Source organism: Monomorium pharaonis, chromosome 3 (genome assembly GCF_013373865.1).
Source record: "Monomorium pharaonis isolate MP-MQ-018 chromosome 3, ASM1337386v2, whole genome shotgun sequence".
Lineage (NCBI taxonomy): Eukaryota > Metazoa > Arthropoda > Insecta > Hymenoptera > Formicidae > Monomorium > Monomorium pharaonis.
Window position 1 is genome coordinate 14,406,294 of NC_050469.1, and position 15,540 is coordinate 14,421,833.

General features: G+C 29.9%; 1 protein-coding gene and 1 long non-coding RNA gene across 4 annotated transcripts; both read right to left on the reverse strand.

The window, feature by feature from the left end:
* Positions 1 to 177: 177 nt before the first annotated feature.
* LOC105840689 (endoribonuclease Dicer) lies at positions 178 to 11,508 on the reverse strand. 2 transcript variants are annotated; one of them, XM_036284600.1, is made up of 26 exons: positions 11,081 to 11,508; positions 10,391 to 10,585; positions 9,672 to 9,849; positions 9,365 to 9,604; positions 8,988 to 9,279; positions 8,785 to 8,861; positions 8,595 to 8,698; positions 8,368 to 8,503; positions 8,043 to 8,173; positions 7,511 to 7,751; positions 6,704 to 6,955; positions 6,368 to 6,628; positions 5,398 to 5,574; positions 5,120 to 5,324; positions 4,698 to 5,019; positions 4,253 to 4,623; positions 3,995 to 4,128; positions 3,775 to 3,897; positions 2,789 to 3,304; positions 2,464 to 2,664; positions 2,188 to 2,269; positions 1,912 to 2,021; positions 1,801 to 1,830; positions 1,557 to 1,728; positions 1,319 to 1,394; positions 178 to 1,184 (listed from the first exon to the last, which is right to left on the reverse strand). In XM_036284600.1, the coding sequence occupies exons 2-26, from the start codon at positions 10,555 to 10,557 to the stop codon at positions 1,025 to 1,027; spliced, it is 4,758 nt and encodes a 1,585-aa protein (XP_036140493.1). In that variant the 5' UTR covers positions 10,558 to 10,585; positions 11,081 to 11,508; the 3' UTR covers positions 178 to 1,024. The 2 variants fall into 2 exon arrangements, with proteins under 2 accessions (XP_036140493.1, XP_012543146.1); XM_012687692.3 differs by having other exon boundaries at positions 1,801 to 2,021; positions 11,081 to 11,507.
* A 1,702-nt stretch (positions 11,509 to 13,210) lies between these two features.
* Positions 13,211 to 15,073, reverse strand: LOC118644874. Of its 2 annotated transcripts, none has more exons than XR_004962663.1 (2): positions 14,734 to 15,073; positions 13,211 to 14,583 (listed from the first exon to the last, which is right to left on the reverse strand). It is a non-coding gene; the product is annotated as an uncharacterized LOC118644874 (long non-coding RNA). The 2 variants fall into 2 exon arrangements; XR_004962662.1 differs by having other exon boundaries at positions 13,215 to 14,605.
* Positions 15,074 to 15,540: the final 467 nt, after the last annotated feature.

Here is a 15,540-nt window from a genome sequence, read left to right on the forward strand (position 1 = left end):
AGCTTTAAGCCGTAAGAAATTGACCAATTACAATTGAGCATTTTTATAAAAATCAACTGTGATTGGTCAGTTTCTTGAAGCTTAAATCTTCATTGTAGACTAGGGGTAAGTCTTAATATATTTCTTATTAATTTCATATAATCTCTCCACTTGTTCAAACATGCTGTTTTCATTAAATTTTTTTTTCTTTTTGAAAATTTAAATCGATAATACTATGATATTATCGTGCTTCGAGTTGTAATAATAACATTTAAAATCTATGAAAGTTTATTTTACATATACTATATATTTTAATTGTAAAAAAAGTTAATATCTATAAATTTAACGAAAATTCAAAGTAAATAGAAAATTAATCGTTTTATATCCAAAAATTAGACCTAAGTACATAGACAATAGACTAATTACAATTGATATTTATATATAAATTATAAAATTTTTGCACCAACCAATTATACAATATCTGGACATTCTTTCATAATCAAATGGCTAAAGTTTCGTTGTATTCATGATGCTAGCGCCACATTATGCGCGTATTTGCGATTCATATAAAAAGAAAACGATTCATCATTCACACTGATTCGCTGACTGAGCGGTTGTTCGACGAATCTCAAAGGACGCGAATCAATACGAATCAATCCATTCGTGTCGCAACACACTATTCGCAATGATCGGATGATTTGTAATTCTTATTTTGGCTGCTATAATGGAAACAAATGATCGTGCTCTTCTAGAAAACATTTTTGACACGAACAATGATGGTCAAGTAAACATCTATACTACTGAAACTAGTCGAAGTAAAATAAACTAAGAAACGACGAATTACGAATGACATATTGCGAATCGCAAATAGTGTGAGAGGTTTACAATAGCGAATGGACGAAAATTCACGAATTATAAATCGCGCATAGTGTGGCGCTAATATGAAAACAAGATCAGTTTCGAAACTCATAAATCTATAAACATTAACATTTATAAACATGCATATAAAAAAACGTATGTTATATGAAACAATCTTTTAAAAAACTTATTTTTCGAGTTGCAGTCTTTTTAATGCTTGTTTTGCAGCTGCACATTTGGCCTGCTTTTTGTTTATACCAAACCCATGGAACAATTTCTCTTTACCATCGATAGTGATTTTCAAAGGTATCATAACTCTGCCAGTACCTTTGATCAATGTCGCTTCTCTGCAATCATAAATGCATTTTATATATATGTGTGTGTGTGTGTGTGTGTGTGTGTGTGTGTGTGTGTGTGTGTGTGTAAAAGAAAGAGCATGTGATGTGTATATAACATACGCTACGTATGTGATCATACTTACAGGAACATAGGACGTACGTCTTTATTTTCATATATCACTCTTACAGGCTGTTTAGGTATGCACTTACTAAACTTATCTGTAAAACAAACAGTAAAATTTCAATAAAAACATCGATAGCGCATTATACATAAAATAAAATAACTTCTTTTTCTTCAAATCTGTACTTTATTTAATTAGAAATTCCTAAATTATTTTAGCATTTTACATACAAACACATGTGCGCTTATCAATTTCTTACCTATTTCTTTATGCATGAGAGAATAGATAATTTCCCAGATTTTTGTAAGATCTTTACCATTATCAAGATAAATGGCACCGATTAAAGATTCGAATAGATCACCAAGAACTTTCGGGACGTCCACATACTCTACCAGATTACACTCTTCCTCTTCGATTAACACATATAGTAACTGTATTGCAGAGAAAAGAAAGAAAGTATATATATCATTTATTACACTTGCTACAAAATTTGTATTACGTACTTCATCATCGATTACATAATTCCGTTCTTCCTGAAATTTTACAAAGCGATCAATGATTTCATGCAATTTTGGAGCATAGGCCAATAAGGCGGTATGTAAACCATACCGTACCGCCAAACAAGCGAAAGTTATATTATTAACGAGTGCAGATCTCAGATCAGTAAGATCACCAGGACTTAAGATTCCACAATGGTCATAAATATAGCAAGTTATCAAAAAATCTGAAATTATCAAAAAACTTTTATTTACTCATCATTGCGATTTAAAGGAATTAGAAGAAATGTAAATGTTTTTTATTATTTTATACATTACATTTATATCCGTGATAATTATCCTATTCTTCTGTATTATAATTCTATTATGCATACATACTAATTTTATACTTACCAAGAATAGCATCTCCAAGAAATTCTAATCTTTGGTAACACTCGGTTATTCCATTCGCCGTGTAGGATGGATGTGTAAAAGCCTATAATGTAACGTGATTTAAATATAATTGCGATTTTGTCTCGTACATTGTAAATATAAACACACACACACACACACACACACACACCCACGCGCGCGCGCGTGCGCGCGCGCGCGCGAAGATGTGAGTAAAGTATAAATTATAAAATATATTATTAAAATATCATTTTACAATCACATATATAATCATTTTACCTGTAATAAAAATGCTCGATTCTTAAATTTGTAGCCAAATTTGGCTTCTATATTATCAGCCCAGGGCATGTGATGGTCAGGATCTCCACTGCTTATTACAGGACTCTGTGTACTGCTATCCAATAACTCATTAATTTGAACAGTATCAGGCAGTATACCAAACCACTTGAGTAACTTTGCAGCACCTTTTATACCATTACTCTAATATAAAAGGATATTTTTTATAATAAATTTAATATAATTAGGATCAACTAGTTGCATTAACATACATTTTCATTGTGTTTAAAATCAAAATGATATAACTTAGAGTTACAAACTAACTTACTCTGAGATAAACGCCAATTAGCGCTTCCACCGAATCTGCCACGGTTTTATCGGCTAGGATTTGTACACCAAGATAATGTTCGACGCCAGTTTGTTTATCCCCCTTATCCCAATTCATCACTGTCTGCAGCATTTTATTTTTCGTATCTTCACTTATGTATCCGGTAAATCTCTCCACTTCTGGTATTTCAAATTCGTACAGCACATTTGGCGCCACTGACTCATCCAGTAAAATCTTTTGCAATTGGCGTAACACCGTAAATGCGGGCGGAATAAAATTGCTCATAGGCACAAACGCATCATTCTTTATACGCCCAGGAATATCTTTTTTATTGCCGCAATAATAAAGATTCCGATTGCCAATAATTTTCCCCTTCAACGCTGTTAAATGACCCTCGTTAAACATCGGAAATTTATGATATAAATATAGCGATACAATAAATTTTAGATAGGAATCGCCTAAAGTTTCCAATCGCTCCAAGTTAAACATATCTGAGCCCAGTTTAGTGGTTAATGCCTAAAATTAAATAACTCTTATATGGTAATTATTATTCCCTTGCTTAAGAGAAGAGAAAAAGATAAAAGCAACGAAAGAAGTTCTCGAAAGGAAAGAGAAGATGCGATGGTATAAAGTACAATAAAATTAATAATTAAGCTAATATATAAAATAGCGTATAAGAAAAAATAGTAATAAGCATAAACATTGAAACGCACGCGCACGCGCGTGTGTGCGTAAATGTGCTTAGTGAACAATAAATAAAGTACATAAAATATATGATCTGTTTTTTTTTTTTTTCAGTTAAATTTTTTGCTCATTTCTCTTTTTTTACGTGAAATTCAGCTAAAAAGTACAGATCTATTAATTATGTATAATGGTAAATTTCGCTACATCAGAGAAACGAAAGTTCTTTTGCAATACTATCTCCATAGAGGATCAAATAAGAAGTATTATGCATGACACATGAAAAATAATAAACTTCTGCTTACATGCATAATTTCTGCTGAAGTAGGACCTTGTGAAAGATCCTGCTCATCCTTAAAAATATTCAACGTTGGTGCTGATACTGTTGATCTTTCGCTGTACTGCCCGACTTTCTTATTAACATTTTTCTACATATATAAATATGATCATTTTAAAGACATGTAGACAAAAGATATTCTGTCATATATCAGATTATCATGATACATGTTGCTACAGCCTACTTACCATAGCGCTCTCATCTTTATCACAATTTGTAAACATAAACTGATGATAATAATGAATATCGATCATTTGAATGTGATCTATATCACGATATAAGTCTCGAGGTTCTTGGTCCTTCAAGAAGGGATTATCATTGTCTGTTTCGTAGCCATTACAGAATTATGAAAAAAAATTCCAATGTAAATATTATCATAAATAGGAAAAGAATTATGATATTAGTATTAATTTATTTTAAATATTTACATATAGATATTTACGTACCAAAATCGAACATATTTAAATCTGAATACGTTTGATTTGCTTGAGTTTTCTCAATTGAATCATCTGTCAATTCCAATCCATTATTAAAATCCTCTTCACTTAATTTCTCAACATCTTCCTCTATATTTAAAGAAGGCAAATCTTTTAATGTTAATGTTCCTAATTCAGTCTCTTTTGCAATAGTTACTCTCAAATCTTCCGCGATTAAAAATTGATTAATTCTGTGAAGAATAGAAGGTAATGTGGTCGCTTTTAACCAATATACAGCCGGGAAATTTATTTTTTGACATAATTCTGGAATTAAATGTTCCTGAAGATCTTCCACTGTCTCATCCGTTTTTTTACACTTCATTGGACCGTCAGGCAATTTCCTGCAAATTGTGTATAAATGAATCAAATTATGTATGTATTACCATAACATAATTCTTGTCTTTGTATAGCATACCTCGGTTTTATATAATTAATTTTGACTGGTATTGGTTTCACCTCCAACATAAATTGCTCCAGATTTTCTATAATTAGTCCATGCTTTTCTTTATAATAATGCGTGAATGTGTCGAAATCTTCATTAGGAAAATCTGATTCAGGTGTAAGGTCATCACACACTCGTGTGACTACATAGACCGCTGCTGACCCTCTGTAAGTTGGAGTAACCAGTGCTAATTCATAATCACTGGTCCTAAAATGAAAAGGTTTAGACGGCGGAATTAAATCTAAATCCTGATATGTTTTAACAGCGTCCCAATTTATATCCTGCTGTTCATTCACTGAAACAATGGATTTAAGAGTTTTATTAATATTGATATACATACATTAAATATGAAAATCAACTATGTTACAATATGTTATATCTGTAGTCATACTTACATGGAACAATTAAGAAGGAATTTTCAAAATTGTCGTTATCAAAAACCATAAAGCTTTTAATAACAGAAATTATATTACTAAACAATACGAAATGAAACCTCTTAAGCAATTGAATATCACTTTCATTCAATATTATCATAGTATAGTTAGATATTAAATTGACATTTAATTTTCCATCTTTCATGAAAATTGGAAATGAAGGTATCTGACAAAATAATTATATTAACATAATTAGCATTTAAACTAATTTTGCAAAATGTTAGTAAATGTTTCTTTACCTTTGGCAAACTCTTTGTGGAAAGAATACCAAAGCTGCTTTTGTCGTTTAGCAAATTATAAAAAACTATCCTTCTATTATCATAACCCACTGTAGGATAAATAGAAGTAAAATTAAGAACATGAAGATATAATGGTTGTGCAGGTTGTGGGTATGCACTGTAAAATGCTAATGGATGCTGCAAAAATATTTTTATAAATTAACAGAGATTTATATATATGTAGATGTGTGTATAAATTAATTATAAATAATATAGAGAGTTGAGGAAAGCTACAAATTTTGAGAGCAAGTATTCAGCAAAACAAGAAAGAGGTTTGTAGATCATTATAGATCCTAAAGCAGGTACTTATTAAAATATGAGCCAATTTTTATTATCACCACCAAAGATGTTCTATGTGATCTAAAAATTGTCTGTCATTATTTGTATGGAATAATAGATCTTCCATCTGTTTGTTTAAACTGCAGAAAATATAAAAATGCATTGCTCTCTGTTTACAATAACCTTATATCGGTTCTTACAATCTTACTGATAACAAATGACTAATGTATAAATGACTTACATTCAAATCTTACTACATTGCAGAAATAATATGGCCAATAAAAAGCAAAAATAATGTGGCAAAAGAGAAAAAACATTCATACATTAGTTATTTGTTATTAGGAATTATATACAGTATATTGAGTGCAAGATTATATACAGTATATACTGCTGACAACAGTATACATTTTTGTTATTTTGCACAGTCAAAATAGTCTAATGGAAATCTATTATTGTACACTACTACTAAGAAAAGGTAGACATATTTTTTAATTTTTAGATTACATAGAGCATCTCCTATAATGATGAAAAAGATCTATATCTCAACAAGTATTTGTTTCAAGGCCTAAGATTTATTAATCTTTTTTACTTTTTTGTATAAATAATTGTTGTAAATAAAATCTCATTTAATACATGTAAAACATATACTTACTCTTAGCTGATGTTCTCGTCTTTTTTTATATGTACCAGACAAATAATTATCTTCGTTAATCCAATTTGGGAACAAAAAGTCCAAGTTTTCCATGATTTCGTCATCAGTTGCAGGTAATAATTTGTCCGTCAATGCTCCCAATTCGTGCAATTTTATGCAAGTTTTCATAGCGACAGATCGTTTAGCATCATCTATACTCTCCATAAAATCGCCGTAAACTTCAGTTTTCAACGGCGACAAATTTGGTAATTTCAAAGAAATCTGCCGAGCCGCACACAATAAAAATTGTTTATAAATCATAAAAATTAAATATTAAAAAACACGTTTATATAATACCTTATATAATTCTTTTCCAAATTCATCTTTTTTATACAACTTCCAAATCGGAACCAAACCAACGAATTTAGATCTGAATAGAGTACTGCAATACATATTTATCAAACTAATCGCAGCTACCTCTGTTAGGCAACTTTCCACAACACCATTACGTTTTACTGTATATGGGTTTATTTTAAAGTCAGTATACAAACTGTTTATAATATCGCCTTGTGTAGGCAACTTACGTTGATCGCTTTGTCCCACCAAAATCTAATAATAAAAAAAGACTTTTTAAAAATCTTATTTAGTTTCGCATAATTATAACATTTTAATTTATTTTTTCATATCTTATTTAACTGTTTATTATACTATTACGTTATATTATATTATTGTACAATATTATTTCTTTATTAATTATAACTGGAAAAGTTGACCAAATTTTGATATATAGTGCATTACTAAAGGTAAACTATTAGGTAATATATTCTATTTATTTTAAGAATAAAAAGAATCCTATAATACTTGCAAAAACGTATTTCATCCTATAAAAATTTTTATTGTGATAGTTTTGTAAAAGTTTTGCAATATAAAGTTTGTAATATTTGTAAAATTCTCTTTCTTGTTTTAAGATGATTAGCATTGTAATTTTTTTGTCCATTCACGTTCATATTATATTATTATTCTAATGTTAGCAGACAATATAAATATCTATTTAAATTTTGTTGCTGACAAGAAATATTTACAACTAAAAAAAAATTATCAATCTTATGCTTTTCTTTATCATTAATATATGGGTCTTAAAGTTATCTACATAGTTATGCTTACCCTTTTTAATTGTGATTCTGTATCTTTGAACTGATAATATCTCTGAAGAAAATCTGGATCATTATTCCGCATTAAGAGTATATAATTACTCATATTGTGGCGTGCCCGACCCTTGCTTTGAACATATCCTCTAAAATCCATTGGTATATCATATCGTATTATTAATGTGCAAGTTGGTATATCAATACCTTCATCGACGACATCAGTCGCTACAATGCAATTACTCGAGCCATTTTTAAATCTGCAGCAAAGCATTTTTAGCAAATTATTTAATTCTACCAAGTTGATTAACAAACATTTTCTTTCTTGTTTGAATAAAAATTATATGAAAAAAATTTTTCTTATGCATAGCTATTCACAAAATAGAGATTAACTTACATTATTTAAAAGGTTCAAAACATTATTATTTTAATGTATATATAAACGCGTAAAAATCATATAAAAATTATATTATAGATGTTAAAAAATTATTCATAATACATATAAAATTTATCAGTTTATTTATAGAAAAATAATAAATAAAATATTTTACCTTTGCAATACTTCCTTATTCCATTTTGCAATACACGAAACTTCTCTACTATTCTTGTAAGGATTATTCTGAAATCCGACCACATAATCGGGCGAAAGAAAACTGTATTGTGTATCATGTGCAGCTAGTGTCTGAAATAATAAAGATTTTAGATATTAAAAATTAAGTTTATTTTTTTTCGAATATGTTAAATAATAAATTGATATTTATGATTACTACTTTATTATAAGAGTAAAAAACTTTTAAAGTAATTTGTATATGATTGTTTAAGTTGCTAATTAATTATTAATAAATATATTGAAGAGCACATAAAAAAGAAACTTACTTTTAATATATGATATATCACTTTTGTCATAAATCTTTCTTTGACAAAAATAATACAGCAAAACTTTTGTTTGCTTAATTTATTGTTATATTCCAATAATATTTCAAATAACTTGTGAATTTGGTCAGATGAAAATCTGTAAATATATTATCCAATATATATTGCTGTCACCAACCAATATAAATTGCATCATCACCTTCAATAATTTTTTAATATTTTATACTAACTTGTACAATCGTTCCAATTCTGTATAATCCTTCATCTCATTATCAAACAGTTTTCTTATTAGCATTACTTGCGTAATAAGATAATCCAGAATATTATTTGTCATCTAGAATAAGATCAACAGTCATTAAGTAATTAAAATAAAATATTGCCAAACACTTTCAAAAAATAAAAATTTTAATCAATTCATACTTGGTCATCAGAGTATCTTCTTAAACTCTCTAGCTGGATTAAGTGTAACAAAGCGGATTTGCTTCCACCATATATGCCTATAACAAAAATAATGTCTTATGGTGCATGTTCATTAAAAATTTTGCAATAAACTTAAAGATCAAAAATATATTAGGATTCAAAAATATGACATTCAGATAGTGCATAATAAATGAGCCAATTACCAGTGTTTAATGAAGTTCCTGCTACATCATTGAAAATAGCCTGTAGCTTAGAAGATTTTGATTTAGGCCGCATTTCTTTACTGGATTCATTATATATTAGATCCAAATTAAACATTACATTTTTTAAACTGTTCATAGTTGTACTTATAATTAGAGTTATCTTTTCCATTACATTTGGAACTGGATATTCCTTATATTCAATAATAGTTTCTTTTGGATTTGTACAGCATCCTTGAATAGAATCCGTCGATTCTACTGTTGCTATTTTCGCATGGAAAGTTATTTCTAAAGACTATAGAGGGTTTAACTTTATTAAAGATATCTGAAGATCATAATTAAGATTACTAATGAAAAGATGATAGGTTGTGATCTTTTACCCTAATTGTTGATTCAATCTTGTATACTTTTACATTAGCATTTAATAATGTTGCTGACATAGCTAAAACACGTGGATAATCTTCCTTGGAGCAATTTTCAAATTGTTGCATAATTTGTCTCATTGGATGATCAGATACAGCTCGATGACATTCATCAAATATTATTAAGTTTACTCTATTTAACTTCATATATCCATGTATAAGTAAATTCAAGAAAATTTGCGCTGTCATCACTAAAACCTAGATATAAAATCGTTGTTAATTATTCCAGAATAAAAGTCGAATCAATACTAAAATAAATTAATACTTGATGTTCCTCTATTTCAGTCAACCATTGCGACTCCTGCCAAAAGTCCACCTTCATGTCCCCGCTGTAACCTTTACAACTTAGGCCTGTGTGTCTGCTTATATAGTCTGCTTGTTGAGTTACAAGTGGTACTGTGTTTACAATAAATATACTGCGTTTTCCACCTTCTTGATAAGGTCTAAACATAAAATAAACGTTTGAAGCATTGTGTAAATAACATCAACCTATAAATAACATTAATATGTAGCATATTTATATCCTTCAAAATAGCAATCAACTTGAGTTTGTTTTAGGTTAATTATTTTGGATTTTGTTGTATATTAAATTTAAATTAAGTCTTATATTTCTTAAAACTTCCACAGATATAAGATAAGGCCTGTTCTTCGTCGCTGCACTGCTGCACTGGTGCAATAAATTAGAATGAGACAAATATATTTTTTCTCATTCTAACTTATTGCACCAGTACAGCAGTACAGCTACCAAGAACAAGCCTATAAGTTTGTCTTACAGACTTAGTGGCTATGGCACATGGAGAAACTTAAGCAGTAAGGAAATCAGCATTTGAAATTGTTACTGCTATGTTACTGTCTTAAGCTTTTGATTGTGATTAATTTGGTTATTGCTTAAGTTTTTCTGTGTGCCCTAACATATTATAACAATTTAAAAAAGATCTATTGCTAGATCAAATCAGGGAAAAGTTTTCACAAAGAGCTATGTACTTGCGTATATTTCCACTCAGATGCTTCAGGAGCATGACGGCTATGTATGTCTTGCCTGCACCAGTTGGCAAGTAAAGTATCGTATTACTTTGCACTGCCCTTTCATAGAGATCTATTTGATATGCTCTAGGTGTAAATACAGTTTCATCCTCTACTGACTCCATCATTTTATTTTCACTCTCGAATTACAGAGGACTAGAAAAAGAAAACAAATAAACAATTGTTTGTACTTTGAGAAATCAGTTAACAAAAATCGATTTTATATATAAATCTCTGAATGCTTAACCATTAAGTCACAAGGTTATCTGTCAATTTCATAGAGAATATTTTATATATATTCAGACCCGTAATAGCTGTGTTTCAAAATTACTGTTAGTATTGAAAATCTACAGAGTATGTAATGAAAACTATAGATTTTTAGTACTGACAGTAATTCTTGAAACACAGCCAATATTTAGCATTCTCACATGTCAAATTTTTATTTCTTCCTACTAATATTTAGAAAAGAAATATTTTTCTCAAAAATAATGCTAATACATTATTGTTTAATAAAATTAATAATTGTTTAATAAAAAAGATAATACTAAAGGAGTAAAAAATATAAAAGTCTATAAAAACATCCGTTAAACATTTTATTTATTTATTAAACGTGTTTTACTTGTTCAAAATATCTGACTACGAATAACTTACATTTGGATCTGAATATATTAGGGTACTTGAGAATTGAGCTCGACCACCCGGCTCGTAGTCAAATCAAATTGATATTTCACAATTTCTTCAAATTCTGTCGATTTTAGATTCTTACTGACGTTTTGTGCGGGAAGCTCTGAATTCTGGAAGTAAAAGCACCACGTCTACACAGACTAATAATGATCAACATCAACTGTTCGTTTCATCATCAAATAAAGGCATTTCTTCGCATTAAATCGCGGGACAATCCCGAAGATACCCCTCCACTGCTCCACTGCGGAACAACAGGTTAGGGCACCCACACAGACTTCTGCATAACACGAAATGCATAATGCATAAGAAAATTAACCAATCAGAGTCTTTATTTCTATCCTTGGGAGAAGGAAATAGACGACTCTGATTGATTGATTCTCTTATGCATCATGCACTATGCGTTATGCAAAAGTCGGTTACACGACATTTTCCTTCTAGAAAACGGAGTGGTGGGGATGTCCAACACGAAAAGAGACAGAATATATGAGAATATAGAGATACTATGGTCGGTATTCATAGTCGAATCTTATTTTAAGATCGTCTCAAGTAATGTCTTAAAATGCTAATACGGCTCTGTGATTGGTTGATGGCATCTTAAGACTGTACTTAAGATGATCTTAAATATAAGAATCGACTATGAATACCGGCCACATACATAGGACGGGATTCATAGACCGATCTTAAGCTCAAGCATTGCCTTAAGTCTAGCTTCGAGCCGACTTGAGACTTACTTAACCAATGAAATAACAGCATTGACGTCTCAAGATCGTGCTTAAGCTGGAACTTGAATAAGATTTGACTATGAATTCCGGCCATAGAATGGACTGATCATTGCGATAGGTTAGCGCACGCCTGCTTTAGAGTGAGAGGTACTCATCTGAGGTCTATTTTGTCTCTCTTGCAAGCTTCTGATTTGTTATTTCGTCCCCCCCCCCCATTCATGGAGGAGGACGAAATAACAAATCAGAAGCTTGCAAGAGAGACAAACATAGGCCACAGATGTAGTACCTCTCACTCTAAAGCAGGCGCGCGCTAACCTATCGCAATGATCAGTCCATTCTATGGCCGGAATTCATAGTCGAATCTTATTCAAGTTCCAGCTTAAGCACGATCTTGAGACGTCAATGCTGTTATTTCATTGGTTAAGTAAGTCTCAAGTCGGCTCGAAGCTAGACTTAAGGTAATGCTTGAGCTTAAGATCGGTCTATGACTGGTATTCATAGTCGAATCTTAAATTTAAGATCATCTTAAGTACTGCCTTAAGATGCCATCAGCCAATCACAGAGCCGTATTAGCATCTTAAGACATTGCTTGAGACAATCTTTAAATAAGATTTGACTATGAATACCGGCCTATAATTCCGTTCTATGGCCGGTATTCATAGTCGAATCTTATTTAAAGATCGTCTCAAGCAATGTCTTAAGATGCTAATACGGCTCTGTGATTGGCTGATGACATCTTAAGACAGTACTTAAGATGATCTTAAATATAAGATCCGACTATGAATACCGGCCTATATGTCGATGCTTTTGGCGCTATTGGGTGTTTACGATAATGGCTGGTTACACGACATTTTCCCGAAAACTAGATGAGAAAATGTTGGTACTAACCAAATTCTCTAGACAATACCGTTTCAATTTCTGCAGGTTAGTAACACTGTTAAAGTAGTAAATCCAAGGTTTGCAGAGTCGGTTTTGACGTATGCGCGCGTATATGTCAAACAATAAATATTATATAAATGATTTATGACATTTGATTTAATAAATGAATAAGAATTACACAAATAACTAAAAATATAGTGCATAGAGATGAACAAGGTAAATAAATGTTTTATATATTTATATGTAAGAGAAGAAATTTTAATATAATATATTAATATATTAAACTATACTAAATTATATTTTTATTATATTAAATTAATTAGTAATATAATAATTTTTAATTTCTTTGATATGCCTTGACAGACAAGATTTATGATTGAAATTTGGTTTTCCATATTAAAATCATTGTCAGCCGAGAAACAAAATCTGTGCAAGATAAAATAGAAACATAAAGAAGGAAGAGGGAAAGAAATAAATGGAGAATAAACAAATATATATCAGATAAGTAGTTAATATCTTTATAAGAAATTATGTATTCTATATGTGCTTTTTGTAGATGAACCGATTCTTTTCTTGAATTAATTTTTTGTTTCAGCTTCTTTGCTAATTGTAGAATGTTGACAGCTGAACCATCAGAGAACAATTCCTTGCCGAGTATGCTGTCAAATTCTAAGCCTGCTACTTCCTTGAGTATGCCAAAATTGTAAGCAAAAAAGTTGATATCACATTGTAACATCGAGTATCATTTCGTAAGTAAACATATACTATTTGAAGTAAAACAAATTATCGTTAAAGAAATATTTTGATATCATTATTTTTGTAGTTAATGTGTGTGTGTGTGTGTTTGTGAGTATAATTCATTTAAAATAATTATTAGTTTAATAATTAAAGTTACATTTTAGTCATAGTATAAGAAGGCTCGTGATATTACTTGGGTTGAATTAGATGAAGACTATCTTACATTTAAGAGGTGTTTTCTACAGCATACACTTGGCGTCTTTTTTACCGTTTTTAAAAAGATAATTTTGGTTTATTTTACATCAAATAGTGTATTCACTTATGAAATGATCTTCGATTGTTGGACAAGCATCCATCGCTACTTCTAAACTCATTCTTGTAAAAGCCAATGTAGGTAGCACATTTTCTGTTTGCTGAAAGATAAAAGGTGTATACCGATCAGCAGACTATATAACAAAATAACAGTAAACAATGAGCAGGTCTATCGAAAGCGTTCATGACAGGTTGACGATAAACACAATAGTATCCCAGATAGCACAGAGATTCAAAAAGAATTGATAATTGGTAACATAATTGGTGACATACAATTGAGTTCTTTTTAAACTCTCCGTGCTATCTGGGATCTCTTTTAGTTTAAATAATGTCGGTACATTGCTGAGACAAACAGCACATATGCTTTGTAGAACAAACAATTTCGACAAACCTGCTCTCAGTTTGTTGTATCAATCTGTTACTCCACCGTTGATAAATCTAATTGATGTTACAATATAATTTCAACTTTTTTGCTCACAATTTTGACATACTCGAAGAAGTAGCAGGCTTAGAATTTGACAGCTTTATTCGGCAAGAAATTGTTCTCTGGTGGTCCAGCTGTCAACATTCTACAATTGGCTAAGAAGCTGAAACAAAAAATTAATTCAAGAAAAGAATCGGTTCATCTACAAAAAGCACATATAGAATACATGATTTTTTATAAAGATATTAGCTACTTATCTAATATATATTTGTTTATTCTCCATTTATTTTTTTCCCTCTTCCTTCTTTATGTTTCTATTTTATTTTGCACAGATTTTGTTTCTCGGCTGACAATGATTTTAATATGGAAAACCAGATTTCAATCATAAATCTTGTCTGTCAAGGCACATCAAAGAAACTGAAAATTATTATATTACTAATTAATTTAATATAATAAAAATATAATTTAGTATAGTTTATTAATATATTAATATATTATATTAAAATTTCTTCTCTTGCATATAAATATATAAAACATTTGTTCACCTTGTTCATCTCTATGCACTATATTTTTAGTTATTTGTGTAATTTTTATTCATTTATTAAATCAAATGTCATAAATCATTTATATAATATTTATTGTTTGACATATACGCGCGCATACGTCAAAACCGACTCTGCAAACCTTGGATTTACTACTTTAACAGTGTTACTAACCTGCAGAAATTGAAACGGTATTGCCTAGAGAATTTGGTTAGTACCAACATTTTCTCATCTAGTTTTCGGGAAAATGTCGTGTAACCTAATGGCTATCTGAGTAATTTTCTCTAGGACCGAAATATATGATAAGCACAACCATCTACTATCATCATGATTCGTGACAACTCAATGCTGTCCGGTATAGCCAAATCATCACGAGCAAGTTGCGAGTTCCGTGAGTTTGTAGCAGGTAACCTAAAAAGTACGACATAAATAATTTGATTATTACAATTAAAAATAATCTGTTTTTAATGTATGGTAAGATTATTAACTTCATTAAAATAGTAATTATATAACACAATCATGTATTTTTAAAGTATTGTCTAAAGTAATATTAAAGAGATTATTTTATTTACAAATATTTTATTTATTAATTTGTCTATCAAGTTTCTATTATAACGTATATCTAACGCATATCTAACGTATATCTGTTTACAGTATATCTTAATTTACTATGCACTTGTATTACAAATTAAAAAAATTTATTGTAAACATTATTATTAGTTTCACATTAGTGAAATATTCATGCATAATATTTATACATAAAGATATGATTTTTAAAAATAATGATAACACCATGCAACTTATCATTAA

Excerpts from the sequence above, each read along its gene's own strand:
- LOC105840689 (XM_012687692.3), bottom strand. The coding sequence starts at position 10,557 with ATGATGGAGTCAGTAGAGGATGAAACTGTATTTACACCTAGAGCATAT. Across the intron at positions 8,504-8,594 it reads GAATTGGAACGATTGTACAA|ATTTTCATCTGACCAAATTC; the intron begins GTTAGTATAAAA and ends ATATATTTACAG. Across the intron at positions 1,185-1,318 it reads GACGTACGTCCTATGTTCCT|AGAAGCGACATTGATCAAAG; the intron begins GTAAGTATGATC and ends TTATGATTGCAG.